This window comes from Thermobia domestica, chromosome 6, assembly GCF_964235325.1.
Source record: "Thermobia domestica chromosome 6, izTheDome1.hap1.1, whole genome shotgun sequence".
Taxonomy (NCBI): Eukaryota; Metazoa; Arthropoda; class Insecta; order Zygentoma; family Lepismatidae; genus Thermobia; species Thermobia domestica.
The window spans coordinates 4,275,785-4,290,119 of record NC_137459.1 but is presented as its reverse complement, the minus strand read 5'-3'; the positions used below and the strand labels follow the sequence as shown (position 1 = coordinate 4,290,119).

At 35.2% G+C, this 14,335-nt stretch overlaps 1 protein-coding gene across 2 annotated transcripts in view; it reads right to left on the bottom strand.

Moving 5' to 3' along the window:
* LOC145687820 (ERI1 exoribonuclease 3-like) overlaps positions 1–14,335 on the bottom strand; it is a 42,672-nt gene that overhangs the window by 24,120 nt on the left and 4,217 nt on the right. For both annotated transcript variants that reach the window (XM_081761254.1, XM_081761255.1), the window contains exon 3: positions 7,084–7,362. In XM_081761254.1, the coding sequence (XP_081617380.1) occupies positions 7,084–7,344 (261 nt within the window). In that variant the 5' untranslated portion in view covers positions 7,345–7,362. The remainder of the gene's footprint in view (positions 1–7,083; positions 7,363–14,335) is intronic.

Below are 14,335 nucleotides of genomic sequence, written 5' to 3'. Positions count from 1 at the left end.
TTTATTTTCTATTATTGGTTTTCCCATGTTTATTAATTTTTTCTTCTTTCTTTAAAATCAATGCAGTGTAGGTTTTTTCTTTTCTTTTTTTTTTTCTTTTCATTTTCGGCAAGGGCGCGTCTTATATTGGAGGAATATATTTTTCTTCCAATTTTTCCTTCAAAAAATTTGAGATGCGTCTTAGATTCGCGTAAATACGGTAGTTCCTCAGATTCACATTTACAGTAAATAAAATGATAATTGTGTTACTTCTCTATAACAAATCCTGAATCTGTATCTTTAAACATCTTTGCTTATTTAAATAGAGTGCTTATAAATGAACGGTGCGATTTTAGAAATTATAATAAATCTATTTATACTTTACATGGTAAAACCTACACCGTAAGGAGCACTCCAAGTTTCGCATGCACTACCTGATGTTTGCTTGTCATGCTGTTAGTTTGTCATTTACCGCGGGAGCGCAACGTCAGTTTCAAAGATGGGGGTTGCAATAGGATGTGCTCCGTTTTGAGGTGTCCAGATCAGTGGTTACAGTGCAGCGTGAGTTTCGTTCATGGTTTAGGAAGGACCCATCACACGAGAATTACATAAATAGTTGGTACCAACAGTTCGTGGAAACTGGATGCTTGTGTAAAAGCAAGAGTTCTCGTCGACCTCGTGCGTCTGTGATGCAAACGTTGAAACAGTGCACAAGGCGATTCAGCGAAGTATTCGCAAGTCACTTAGTAAAGCAAGCAGGGAACTGGACATGCCAAAGAATGTGGTGTGGAAGGTTGCGTAAGCGGCTATGTTTTAAACTGTACAAGGTCCGATTAGTGCAGGCCCTTACATCAGCAGACGAAGTGAAAAGGCGTGACTTTTGTGAAGAAATGTAGTTAAAAATGGAGGAAGATGATTTTGTAGAAAGACTAATCTTCTGTGATGAAGCCACTTTCCATGCAAGTGACAAGCTGAACAAACATAATGTCCGTATTTGGGAAGCGAGCAACCACACACAGATAGAGCTTCAGCATGACTCTCCAAAACTGAAAGTTTTCTGTGCGGTATCCCGCGAGAAAGTGCACGGCCGATTTTTCTTCGAAAAAGAAAGTGTGACCGGTGACATATTTGGAAAGCTGGTTGTTACCATACATGAAAACCAATTATTTATTTATTTATATGAAAGTACACAGGTATACACCCATAACATACCTTCTTGACTCACATAATTGATGGTAACATGACCTTACAAAGAAGAAAAATAAAACATGGAAAGAAAAGAAAAAAAATAAAAGAAAAAATACTAAAAAAAATAAAAAGGAAAGAATGTACAATTTAGCCACGAGAACAATAATATATATATATATATATATATATATATATATATATATATCAGTACGTTAGCAAATAATGATAGATCATACATGGTCATTATTCAGTATTTCATAGAGAAATTTAACAAATTTAACTTTTCCATATGAAAATGGGTCCATTCTATCATTTAATTTATTATAGACTCTCAGCATTCGTATAATAGGTGAGTGTGCATGAGTTGAACTTTTCGACATAGGTATGTAAAAGATATTTTGATTTCTGGAGCGATATCTTGGTACATAGAAACGGATATGTAGCAACAGTGTTGAACTATTAATTCTATTTGTCAATATATTTCTTAAAATAATAAGATAACGTACAATTCTTCTATCCTTTAAGCTACTTAGGTTGAATAGCAAGCGTAAAAGTGATACTGACAAGTAAGTTGTTGAATCTGGTTTAAATGTTTTATAATATAAATATCTCAAAAATTTGTTTTGAATCACCTCAATTGCTTGGATGTCTCTCTTAAAGTGGGGACTCCAGATTACCGACGCATATTCTAATTTGCTTCTAACTAGGGTTTCATATAACTTGATAATTACTGATGGTTGTGAAAATATTTTTGTGTTTCTGATAACAAAACCTAAGGCTCTATTTGCTGAGTCTATAACACTAACTAAATGATTACCAAATGTTAATTTACAATCAAAAATAACACCAAGATCTCTAATCGATGTAACATTCTCTATTTGGATATTATTAATTTTGTATACATATTTAACTAATTTGTTTTTTCTATTAAAGGTTACACTTTTACACTTATTTACGTTCAGTTGTAGTTTATTTAAATCACACCAGTCTGTGATTTTATTCAAGTTTTGTTGTAAAATTTTGCTATCTTCTTCAACTGTAACTGATTTATAAATCTTTACATCGTCGGCAAATAACAAACAATTGGAATTTTCTACAACCTCAGGCAAATCATTAATTAGAATTAAAAACAACAAAGGACCAAGATTGGAACCTTGCGGAACACCGGATGAACTTACAAACTGATAAGAAGTTTTTTGTTGAAACTCTACATATTGATTTCTATTATGTAAATAGGATAGAAACAACATAATTAAATTTTTGGATAATCCGAATGTTATAAGTTTCTTGATTAATATTTCATGATCTATTTTGTCAAAAGCCTTAGCAAAGTCCAAATATATTACATCCATTTGTTCCTTTTTTCAAAACAATTGTAGATCTCCTCTGAGAATTCCAACAAATTAGTTACTGTTGATCTGTTAGGGAAAAAGCCATGTTGATTTGGAGAAATGCAAATTTTCACATGATTAAACACCTTTTCGTATAGTATGTATTCATATACTTTACACATTGAATTAATTATTGAAATAGGCCTATAATTTGTCATAACGTTTGAATAACCTGATTTCAAAATTGGAGTTATTTTTGTTTCTTTCCATTTTTGAGGAAAAATATTAGTTTTCAATGACAAATTAATAATAAATTTAATTTGTTCGGATAGAACCTCTCCACATGCTTTAATAACGTAAGAATGAATTCCATTTGGGCCACAAGATTGTTTGGGTTTGAGATGCTTAATAGCACTTTTAGCCTCATCTGAAGTAACATAGTTAAAATGCAAAATATCAAGTTTGTGATGTATGTTCGGAAAATCTCCAAGAACATCGTTAATTTTATAACTAAAGTTGGTTTGACTGTAAACTGAAGAAAAATATTTTGCAAAACCGTTTGAAATATTGCCTTGGGAAAAGTTCTCGTTATTCAAAGTGTACACTAGATTTCTTATGTTATGTTGTTGTTTGGTATTTACAAATGACCAAAAACGTTTTATATCATTGACATTCATTTGGAGTTGTTCTATGTATAAGCTGTTTTAATTCCGACCTTAAGTTCCTGATTCTTTCGTCATAATACCTAGAGAATTTACGCTTTTCAGCACATTTTTTTCTTAATTTTAATAGTTTGAATTATTTCTCTGGTAAACCATACCGGATACCTAGACTTCCTAACTTGCGTACATATTGGTATACAATGATCAAAACATTTATATAAAGAATCATATAGAAAGATTAATGCTAAGTCGACACTATCGAAATCATATAGGTTTTTCCAGTCATAATCACGCAGTGTACAGTATAGTTTGTAAAAATCAGCTTTCTTATAATTATAATATTTCCTTTGCGTTGTCTTACTTATGGGCATTTTTTTGACTGACGGTACTGAAATCGATAAACTAGGATGATTAACATCTTCAGGTACTAAGGGAGACTCATCTTACTCGAGTTCCACTGTAATATTCGCTAGAACCAAATCTAAGGTTCTTAGGTTATAATTTTGTATAGTATTATATGAAGTCATATTAAAATATGAAATAAACTGTTGGAGCCTTTGACACGTTCTCGATCCTTCTAGAAGATTATGATTTGAATTACCAATTTCTTTTATATTAAAGTCTCCAACTATAAATATGTCGAAAGCAACTAAACAGTTGTTCTGTTTTAAATGATTAAAATAATCTTGATATACACTTATTGGGGAAGATGGCGTTATATAAACAACATTTATAAACAACTTTTGAGTTTCATCACGAATATATATTGTGAGTGATTCACAATTTTGTGCATTATATGTTACCTCATGAATAGTTTTATATAACTTCTTAACCACTACAAGTACACCCCCACCTCCAGATTTACCTGATAACATAAGATCTCTATCATTTCTAAAAACATTATACCTGTTATCGAATAATTCAGCAGTCTTAACATCAGTATTCAAAAATGTTTCTGTTAAGGCTATAATATCATAGTTACTACTTAATATGTTTTTGAGAAAGAGGTGAGTTTTGGTCCTGAGACCCCTAACATTTTGATAATATAATGACAGTTTATTTTTGTACTCCATCTCCTATACGAGTATTTATAAATATTAGTCAATTGATATCAGTGAGATAATAAAACCATTATATACATGAAAAGGTACAATTATAATGAAATTAATAAGGATTTTATGATCAAAGCACAACAAATTTAACCCTGTAGTTTGTCTAAGTCCTCCTCTGAGGAGATTACATGAAGGAGGTTACTCTTTGGTCACCTTTCCTGATTTTAACTTTTCCACTACAATCTACCCACAGATATTTATAGTTTTTATCACGTTGCAGCTGCTTTGCCTTAGCAAACAATATTTTCCTTGCTGGGGCCAAGGATTGATTAATATATATTGGATTGTCACTATTCATACCTATATCGTTTGTAGACAGGTTTCTCTTTACTTTTCTTCGTGAAAGAAATAACTCTTTATGATGTCTTCGGACAAACTTAACTATAATACCAGTAGTAGGTCGATTATTGAATTTCTTTAACCGATGACAAGCATCGATCATGGTTTCATCAATGTGCACATTTAAAGCCTTTCCGATGTTCATTACAATTTCAGGGATATTTTCTTGGGGGGGATTCAGGCACCCCATATATTTCCAGGGTATTACACCGAGAGTACTGTTCCATGTCAACACACTTAGCTTTTAATTCCAGGATTTGCTTTTTCAATAATTTATTCTCACTTCTCAAACTTTCTATCAACACTTGCTGTTTTTCAATTAATTGTTGTTGATTAGTAAGCAGCGTTTGATTACTGGCCAACATTTCGTGACAGGAATCTAAGGACTTGCCTAAATCGCGCTCCATTTCACGAGAAGACTTTCTTATATTACTGATTTCCTCTTTCATATCGAGCAGTAGTTTATAAACATCCGCAATAGATGGGACAGACTCAGGTGATATTTCTGACTGCTGCATACTACTTCGGCGTTTCTTTGAACAGTTCGGACAGCGCCAGTGTTTGTTTTGAGATTTAATAAACTCAACATCTGCTTCGTTCAATTTCACACACCGAGAATGCATCCAATTATGACAGCCCATGCACTGTAATTTAGCTGATATGTCCTGTCTCGGTACCGGTTTTGTACATTCCGAACAGACACTCATGACAACAATGATATCTCGAATCACTGATCGACTCCGAAAATTAAGGCTTACTGATATGGCAACTCTGTTCAGCAATGTAAACAAAGAATCAAAGCGACTTATAATTACGTTATATACTGCCGTATCATATACTTATTGATATAATATGCTCACTAAGTTATCCAGCACTCATGCCAATGTTGCCAGTGCTGGATACATTTACGTATTATGATGATTACATTTTGCAAATGGACGGTGTCCCGCCCCATTTTCACAGGAATGTACGTGCTGCAACAGAAGACAACCACCTTGTCCCCTGGCCGCCCCGATCGCCGAATTTAACACCATCCGATTTCTTTCTTTGGGAGTTTGTTAAAGACAAAATTTATGTACCGCCAATGTCCGTGTCCCTTGAGGAAGTTCGTGATTGCATAAAGCACGCACTTTAGTAGACGATCTACACTGAGTATGGGAAGAATTTGATTACCGTATAGATGTGTTTTGTGTGACTAAAGATGTACACATTGAAGGAATCTGATTAATGCATCATAAACTTGGACAGTTGTCGCCGCTTATGCTGTAAGGTTTGCCCGTATAAGGTAATACATAGATTTAGTATTAATTTTTAAATCCTCAACATTCATTTATAAAAACTCGCTATATATTTATCATGTTTAGATAAATACCTGTAACAGATTAGGAAGCATATAAGAATTTTTTTGTTTTTCTTTTTTTTAAAAAAAGAAAAGAAAAGTGCATCATATAAATTTTGTTTTAATATTTAGTTTAAACAATACAAAAACAGTGCGCATAGATTGAACCAGGAATTCAAGAGTACATTTTTGTTTTGGGGTGGAACAGTTACACCTACAGTAAGATTTCAGAGTGCTCGATAATCAAATCACCAAGTACTTGATACGATTGAGTTTCCTCTACCACTGAATCAATGATATCTTATGGTTGTCTTTGTTTCATTTAGCTGATTTGTGCATCGGTTTATTCAACATAAAATACTTCCATATTATTTGTTGTATTTGCTCAAGAGAATCTTAACATTGGAAAATAGATCTATCTTACAGAATAGAATTATACTAATTGATGCATATCGGTGACCACACTTAATCCTTTGAAATTTATATTATTTTTTTAAAAGGTAAATTATAGACTTTCAGTCAAGCAGCTAAAGCATCATCCCTATTTATCCTAGGATCATGGTTTGTACATCATTCTCTTTAGAATAGAAAAGCCTTTCAAATGGTACAATTCACATATCTTCATCAGGTATCTGAGGCGGGAAAATCACGAAAAAGGAATTTCCCTTTTAGTTACCTTTTTGTCCCTCTGAATCCCCTTGTCTTAACGCACAGATCTAAAAGAAACCTTAAAAAATATTAATCGGTGCACTGAATGTTTGTGCAAAATTTCAATCTTCTAGGTGCAAAAGTAAGCCCGCCAAAATTAATAAAAATAGGCATAACAAAAAAATTTAAATCATGATGTCATCACTATGTCTCGATTCAAAAAAGCGTGAAATCATACGTAACGTGTTCTGCATTGCCTCTACGCTTGAGAAAAAAGCGAAGTAAAAAGCTTTATTGGTACTTTTTGATCGAATAATGAAGACTACCTCAGTACCTAAAAATAGGCACCAAAAATAATCCTTAATAACGATTAATAATGGAACAGTACAAAATGGAACTTTTTTTTTTTTTTTTTTTTTAATCGGTACAGGAAGTTGAACATTTAACAAAAGACTCATTTACCTTTATCAAAAGGAATCCCTTACCTGGGGTTCTATTTTCTTCTCTTTTTCACATGTAGCTTCAAAATCCAAAACTAGAAAGTAGTCGAACTTCTGTGGCTGAATATTGTTGTCAGTCATTCTTCCAAATCTCCAATTTCGACTTTCTTTACTTACAAAACCTCCACGTTTCTCAGAGATATAAAAGGATGGATGCTTGGATGTAATTCCCTTCAAAAGGATATTGGAGAATTTACCCAGTCTTGATATTTGAGTCCCAGGATATCTGAGAATTAATGCTTTCATTGGCCGCAATCCAATCAACTAAAATAATAATAATAATAATAATAATAATAATAATAATAATAATAATAATAATAATAATGCAAGATACACACTTTAATATACAGTAACAAAGATAACGGCTATTGGGAGCGTGATACTTCTCGGTCTATCAATATTACATGTATACCATGTCTTCTTTTCGCATACATTTATCAATGCACAAGTTGGAATGAAAGGAAAAGTGTTCAAAAGTTCAGGAATTTAGATCCCTCATTAGGTTAGCTTACATAGTATTCCCCTACATGGGTATTCGCAAGAAGGGACTTTGAAGTAAGTTTCCGGGTAAGCGAAATATTTTCTAAATTTAATTGTCCAATATGTTGTTCTTTTCTTAATAGTTGTAACTTCTATTGTAAAAATCTTTATTACGCGTATACACCACTCGGTACACAACACATTACAAAGCGTATGTTATTTTTGCAGAGTCGTGAATAAACCATCTTTCCGTAGCGAATCAAGGAGAGAGTTCAAAATTGGATACTTCTGGTAGTATCTATTACATGAGGTCGAATTGCATCCTTCGTGAAGACAATCTACGCTTGGTTTTGGACTTGTTTTTTTTTTTTCTTCTTTTGTTATCAGGTGTGGTAAGTGATACTGAAAAAGTATCCTTAGTGACTTCGAATTTTTCTGCAATGACGCGAATAATAAATGATTCACTAACTTAAAAAAAAAAAAAAAAAAGTGCGCTTGACCATTTGTTCTACGGAAAAATCTGCGGTCATTATTTCCTTTCTAGCGTTATATGTCATTTCCTGTGATTGACTTCTGTACGTTTAACTACCTGTCTTATTCGTAGTTGTAGCATTTTCATTCGTCATATTTCGTTTCTAAACACAGCACAAATCAACTATTCACAATCAACATTTACCAGCAATTTGGAAAGAACACTTAAAACAGCATATATTAATACAACTATTAAACAGAGGGTCCATGACATTTGGGCGCAAAATCTTTTATCCAAATAGGTTTACCTACCTACATATGTTATAATGTATTTCATAACTAGAACCTGGACGTTTAGGCACTGAAAATTACGAAAAAACTTCCACAAATAATTTTGCAAAAATTAAAATAACATCTTGAACACATCAAAGTTTCTGAACATCATGCACAACTTGTCTCTATCAGTTGAAAAGAAATGGGAATGAACTGCAGCAGACTCGCGAGTATCCGGTCTCCGTACTATGCAGCTTAGTTTTAAAACAATATTTATTTTTAATAAAAGACATACGTAACAAAGATATGTAATTTGTGTTAAAAAAAAAAAAAAAAAAACCGCACGTCTTTCGTTAATGTTAAGTTATTTTAAAGTTCTGACTACATATTAATACTGCACTGGGTACTTGATTCTTTTAGTCAGACATTATTAAATTTATCTTAAAATGTGTACAATGTACATATTTTCATTTTCTATAATAAATTATTAAAATGCATGTTACAAAACATAAGAAGTGTTTGTTAAGTATTGGCCCGTACCAAGAGGTGAGAAGAAACGAATAAGAGCTAGTTTTGGAATAAAAATGGTGTTTTTAATGCTATGGGTGATTCAAGAAGTATTTATTGAATGCTTTTTTTATTTGATCTGCCCATTAGACCGGATAGTTGATGCTCTATTGTATTAATAAAAAGTTATTTCAGATTTCATAAAAATAGGCACTAGTTATACATTGAAATAGGAAGAATAGGCCAAATAAAATTTACTGCAGGCAGCCTGTGACACCCCAAAACAAATTTCTGTCCTTTATAATATATCTAACGTAAAGGAACGATACGATTTGGCTGCATAAGAAGAACAGCATCATTTCCAATAAGGATATGGAATCTGTATGACAGTATGACAGAGTTCTCAATGACCAGTTAACCACGCCGAAGCAGCTGATCGTGGACTGTTTTGCGCCCAAACGTCCTACTCCGTAAACAGACACTATTATGTGTTAACAGAAACAATTATTGGCTGAAGATTCAACCACCGGCAACAGCGCGGTCAGTGACCTTGGTTGCCTAGAAACAGCGTGAAAGAATACTGCAGGGACTGGTGAATCACCCTCCCTTTCGTGTCGTTTACAACATGCGTAGCTATCTGTCAGAGGCCAGTATTCGTTAGCTGCAATGTAGCTTCGGTTGACGTTGAAAGGAGCTTTTCCAAATATAAGAGTGTGATAGTAGATAACCTGCGTTCGTTCGCCGAAGAGAACTTGCAGTTATGCTTACAGTTATCTACGGCAATGCTGACTAATATATGAGCTAAGTTTTCTGATGAGTACAAATTCCTGAGTTAGTTTGTTGTGTCACAGCTTATAAAATGTCCATATGTTACTTAACTGGACCAATAGCGTTACTTCAGCTTTTGCTTCCGGTTTGTGAGTCGGGGGGAGACTTTCCACCAACATAACAAGTTGCACATTTTTTAATTTTTAAATATATTACTAACCTATTCATTAAAATATATGTACATATGTGACTCAAACTTAGGGGTAACAACTATCCTGATCCCCTGATTCCCCTATATATATATATATATATATATATATATCGGGTGTTTCAAATAACACACAAACGACGTTTGGGAAGTGATACCTCACACCAAGATAAGACAAAAAGTATAGACCAATCTGGGTGCACAAATGCTTCCTTTCGGAGTTATAGGTTGCACAAAATACAACAAAATGAACTTTAAAGGTTCATAGCTCCGAAACTATGGGACCTACCATAGTCGGTTCTTTTCTTAGAAACTAGTACGTGCTCTATCCAAATATCCAAGTTTCAGAATCCTGCAGTACTTCTGCAACATTTTTTATAGAGGAAGTTGGTTAGTACTTCAAATAATCTGCCCGTAGCCAAACTCACTCTATAAAAATTGTTGCATGACTACCTTAAGATTCTGAAACATGTATTTTAGAATAGTGCACATATTAGTTCCTAAGTAGTCTTGACTGGACTACGGTAGGTCTTTTAGTATTAGAACTATGGACCTTTAAAGTTCATTTTTTAACGTTTTCGGCAGCCTATAACTCCGAAAGGAAGCATTTGTGCACCCAGGTTGGTATATACTTTATTGTTTTATCTTGGTGTGAGGAATCACCTCCCAAACGCTGTTGGTGTTGTTCTGAAACAACCTGTATATACAGAGCGTTCAAAAAGTCTCTATACACCTGAATCGTGGCAAGTCAAAGTCGCATTCAAAGTCACATGAAATAAAATTTTATGCGAAGGTTTGCAACACTGCTATATTATCGCCTTGCGTGAAGTTCCTTTCTTAGATTCCAGTCGGCAAAGTGACGTTGAAGTGATTGTTGCATCTAGTTAGCGGTCTCTGAAACAATGGTGTTAACTTTGGAACAACGAATATTCCTGGTTGAAAATGTGTTCCGTGAACAAGGTGAGTACAGACAGACAGTCAAAGATAAGTTTGCAGCTAGGTTTTCAGATACACCTGTTCCGAATCGTCACACTGTAAGGGCACTGATCGATAAATTTAGAGACATTGGAACGGTAATGGACTATGATCGAAGTGGTAGACCGTCAGTGCTACGAAGAAGAATTAATCTATATGCTATGAAGAAAAAATGCTACACATATCGGATGCAATACAACGTGGCCCCCATAAACCACTTCGAAAACTTGCGCAGGAAGAAGCAATAAGTGTTGGTACGGCAAAAAAGGCGGTTCGTAAGAAACTGCGTCTTATCCCATATAAGGTGAGAGCAGTGCAGCAGTACTTCCTCCCGACAGTGTAAAACGAGTGCAGTATTGTGAATGGTTTACACGGTTTGTTATGGACAAGTCTGACAATGTTTTGGATTTTTTTTTTTTTTTTTTTTTTTTTTTTTTTTTTTTTTTTTTTTACTCATGAGGCCTGGTTCCATTTATCAGGTTACGTCAATGCCCAGAACTCACGTTTGTGGTGTGCAGAAAACCCACATGTCATACATGAAGTTCCTCTGCATGACCAGAAGGTAGGGGTGTGGATTGCAATATCCAGAAGAAAGAATAGTCGGCCGCATATTTTTCAGACAACAATAGATTCAACTCGTTATTGTGAAATTATTCACCAGTTCATGGGAGAACTAACGGAAGACGAAATTCGTAATGCTTGGATACAACGAGATGGCGCTACAGCACATACAGCTCGCCAATCCATGAGATTACTGCAAGAGGTTTTTGGAGATCGAATAATTTCAAAGGGATTGTGGCCACCTCGGTTTCCTGACTTGTCTCCTCCGGATTTTTACTTCTGGGGTTATGCAAAGAATTCTGTTTATAAAGGGAACCCCCACACGCTACAAGAGCTCGAAACAGCTATTCGAGATTTTGCTCATAGCATTCAACATGAACAACTTGTGAGAGTATTTGAGAACAAGAAGAAACGTGTGCAATCATGTTTGTAGGCTCATGGGGGACATTTTCAACATTTGCTGTGAAAATGTGTGTGTATATGCTACGCCCTGTACATAGTGCTTTTATGCCATAAAATATAATAAATTTTGAGTAAAATAATTTTCTCATTGCTTTGAATAGCCTATGAGACAATTCAGGTGTACAGAGACTTTTGGAACGCTCTCTCTCTCTCTCTCTTTCTATATATATATACACTGCTCCACAAAACTTAAGCAACTCGAAGAAAGTGGCAAAAAATAAAACGACACGATCACTGCACCAAGTATAATGAACAAACAGACGATCCAGATGCACAGTGCAACACAAGTGAAGACGAACAATATGGTTAGGATGTACAGAGTGGCCAAAAAGTTCAGCACAACGATACCTCAACAGGTGAAGCTGGATTGTGCGAGGGCATAGGCAGTCAATATGGCGTGTGACTACCATGAACAGCTATACAGGCACGACATCTGGCCTCCATGCTGCAAATCAGAGTGTTGATTAAGTCTTGCGGCAGATGGCGCCACTCCTAGAAGAGAGCTGTTTGCAGGTCAGGGAGAGTGCGTGCTGGTGAACTGCGCTGCGCTATTCACCGCCCAAAAGCATCTCACACATGCTTGATGGTATTCAAGTCCGGCGAATATGCAGGCCATGAAATACGCGTAATGTCTTCGCTCTCCAGATACTCGGACACAAGATGTGCACGGTGTGGGCGGGCATTGTCATCCATGAACAGGAATTCTGGGCCAAATGCTCCGCGGAAATTACGCACATATGTATTGAAAATTTGACTCCGGTACCGTTGTGCTGTCAAAGTGCCATGCTGCACAATATGGAGGTCCATTTCCCCATCCAGCATAATTCCACTCCACACCATAATGGAACCACCGCCATAGGACGGCCGTTCAGCAATGAAGTTTGGATGATAGCGTGTTCCTGGCTCTCGCCACATTAAAGTCCGACCAGAATCAGACAACAGGCTGAATCTCGACTCATCGGAGAACATGACACGCGCCCACTGGTGTTCCCCCCATGAAACATGTTCCTGATACCATGTGTAACGTGCACGTTTGTGCTCCAGTTTCAATGGCACACACAGCACAGGCCTTCTTGCATTCAGTCCTGCTCTATTAAGCCGCCGACGAACAGTTTCACGACTCACGCGTTGTCCTGTAGCCTGAAACAGTTCATTGGCCAGTTGAGAGCATGAAGCTTGACGGTTACGTTTGGCAGAAATTGTGAGAAATCGTTATCGACGGTCGACGTCTTCTTCGGACGGCCTCCTCCATGACGTCTACTGACTTCACCTCCAGTTTGGAAGCGACTCGGCAGACTCGACACAACACTTTTGTTCACGTTGAATTCCTGCACCACTTCCACTTGCGATCGGCCCAATTCCAACCGCTCAATTATTCGCCCGCGGTCAAAGCCACTCAAATGTCGTCTATCAGCCACTGCAAGGTGTATACTCTACACATGAACCACTAACTCAATGCTTGGAGCCTCGGACACTACTGGGCTGCGGTGTACGCCTCATGACATAATGTGTTCACCGCGCTTGTAACGGTTCTGCTTGTGCGATAGAGTGGGTGCTCGCCTTGCCTATGTGTCTCTATGTATGTGCATGCCACTAACCAGTATTAATGGGCCGCACACGTCACTTATACCACGTTCTGTCGGGTTGCTTAAGTTTTGTGGAGCAGTGTATATATATATATATATATATATATATATATATATATATATATATATATATATATATATATAATGTAAATGAAATACTTACTTATTCAACTAAAGTAATCACAGTTTAGTTTTCAATATCATTGCTTAAATTATGTAATAATTTTCTTGAAAGTTTTTACCAAGGATACAAATGATCACTGCAACTAACTAAAACAAAACTTTCAACAATGAGTAAGAAATGATACTTAAAACCTAACTGTGTTTAGAAATAGTAAATGTTTAACGAAATAAACATTTTGTTTTGAAACAAAAACAAAATTTAATGTTTTTTATTTTATTTTATTTTATTTTATTTATTTTATTTTATTATTATTTTTTTTTTTTTTGAATTTTAGGGTCACTTTACAGGAATTTTAGTGCAGTAGCCTATGGTAGCCAATCAGGGAATTTTTCGCTGTCTCAGTTAGTGGATAGTTTTAGACACTATGAATACGCAGGTAGTGACAGAGTTAGTATAAGAGAAAGCGAAAAATTCCCTGATTGGCTACCATAGGCAACTGCAGCCAATCCCCTTTCACTCCAACTCAAAATATAAAATAGAAACAAAAATCGCTAATTCCCTTTGTCCCCTGTTTATACCATACACATTCATACCTTATAACTACGCCTAATCTAATTTACAAAATAATTTTACAAATAACTCTTAAATATAAATACTAAACAAAGGAATAATACAATTTAATAAATAAATAATACTACATAAATACTACAATACTAAATAGATAAATACTAAATTTACAAAAACAAACCTGTACGATTAACTTATTTAATCCTTAAGGCTCCTTAATAACAATTTACCTCACTGCTCATCAATTTTAAGTCC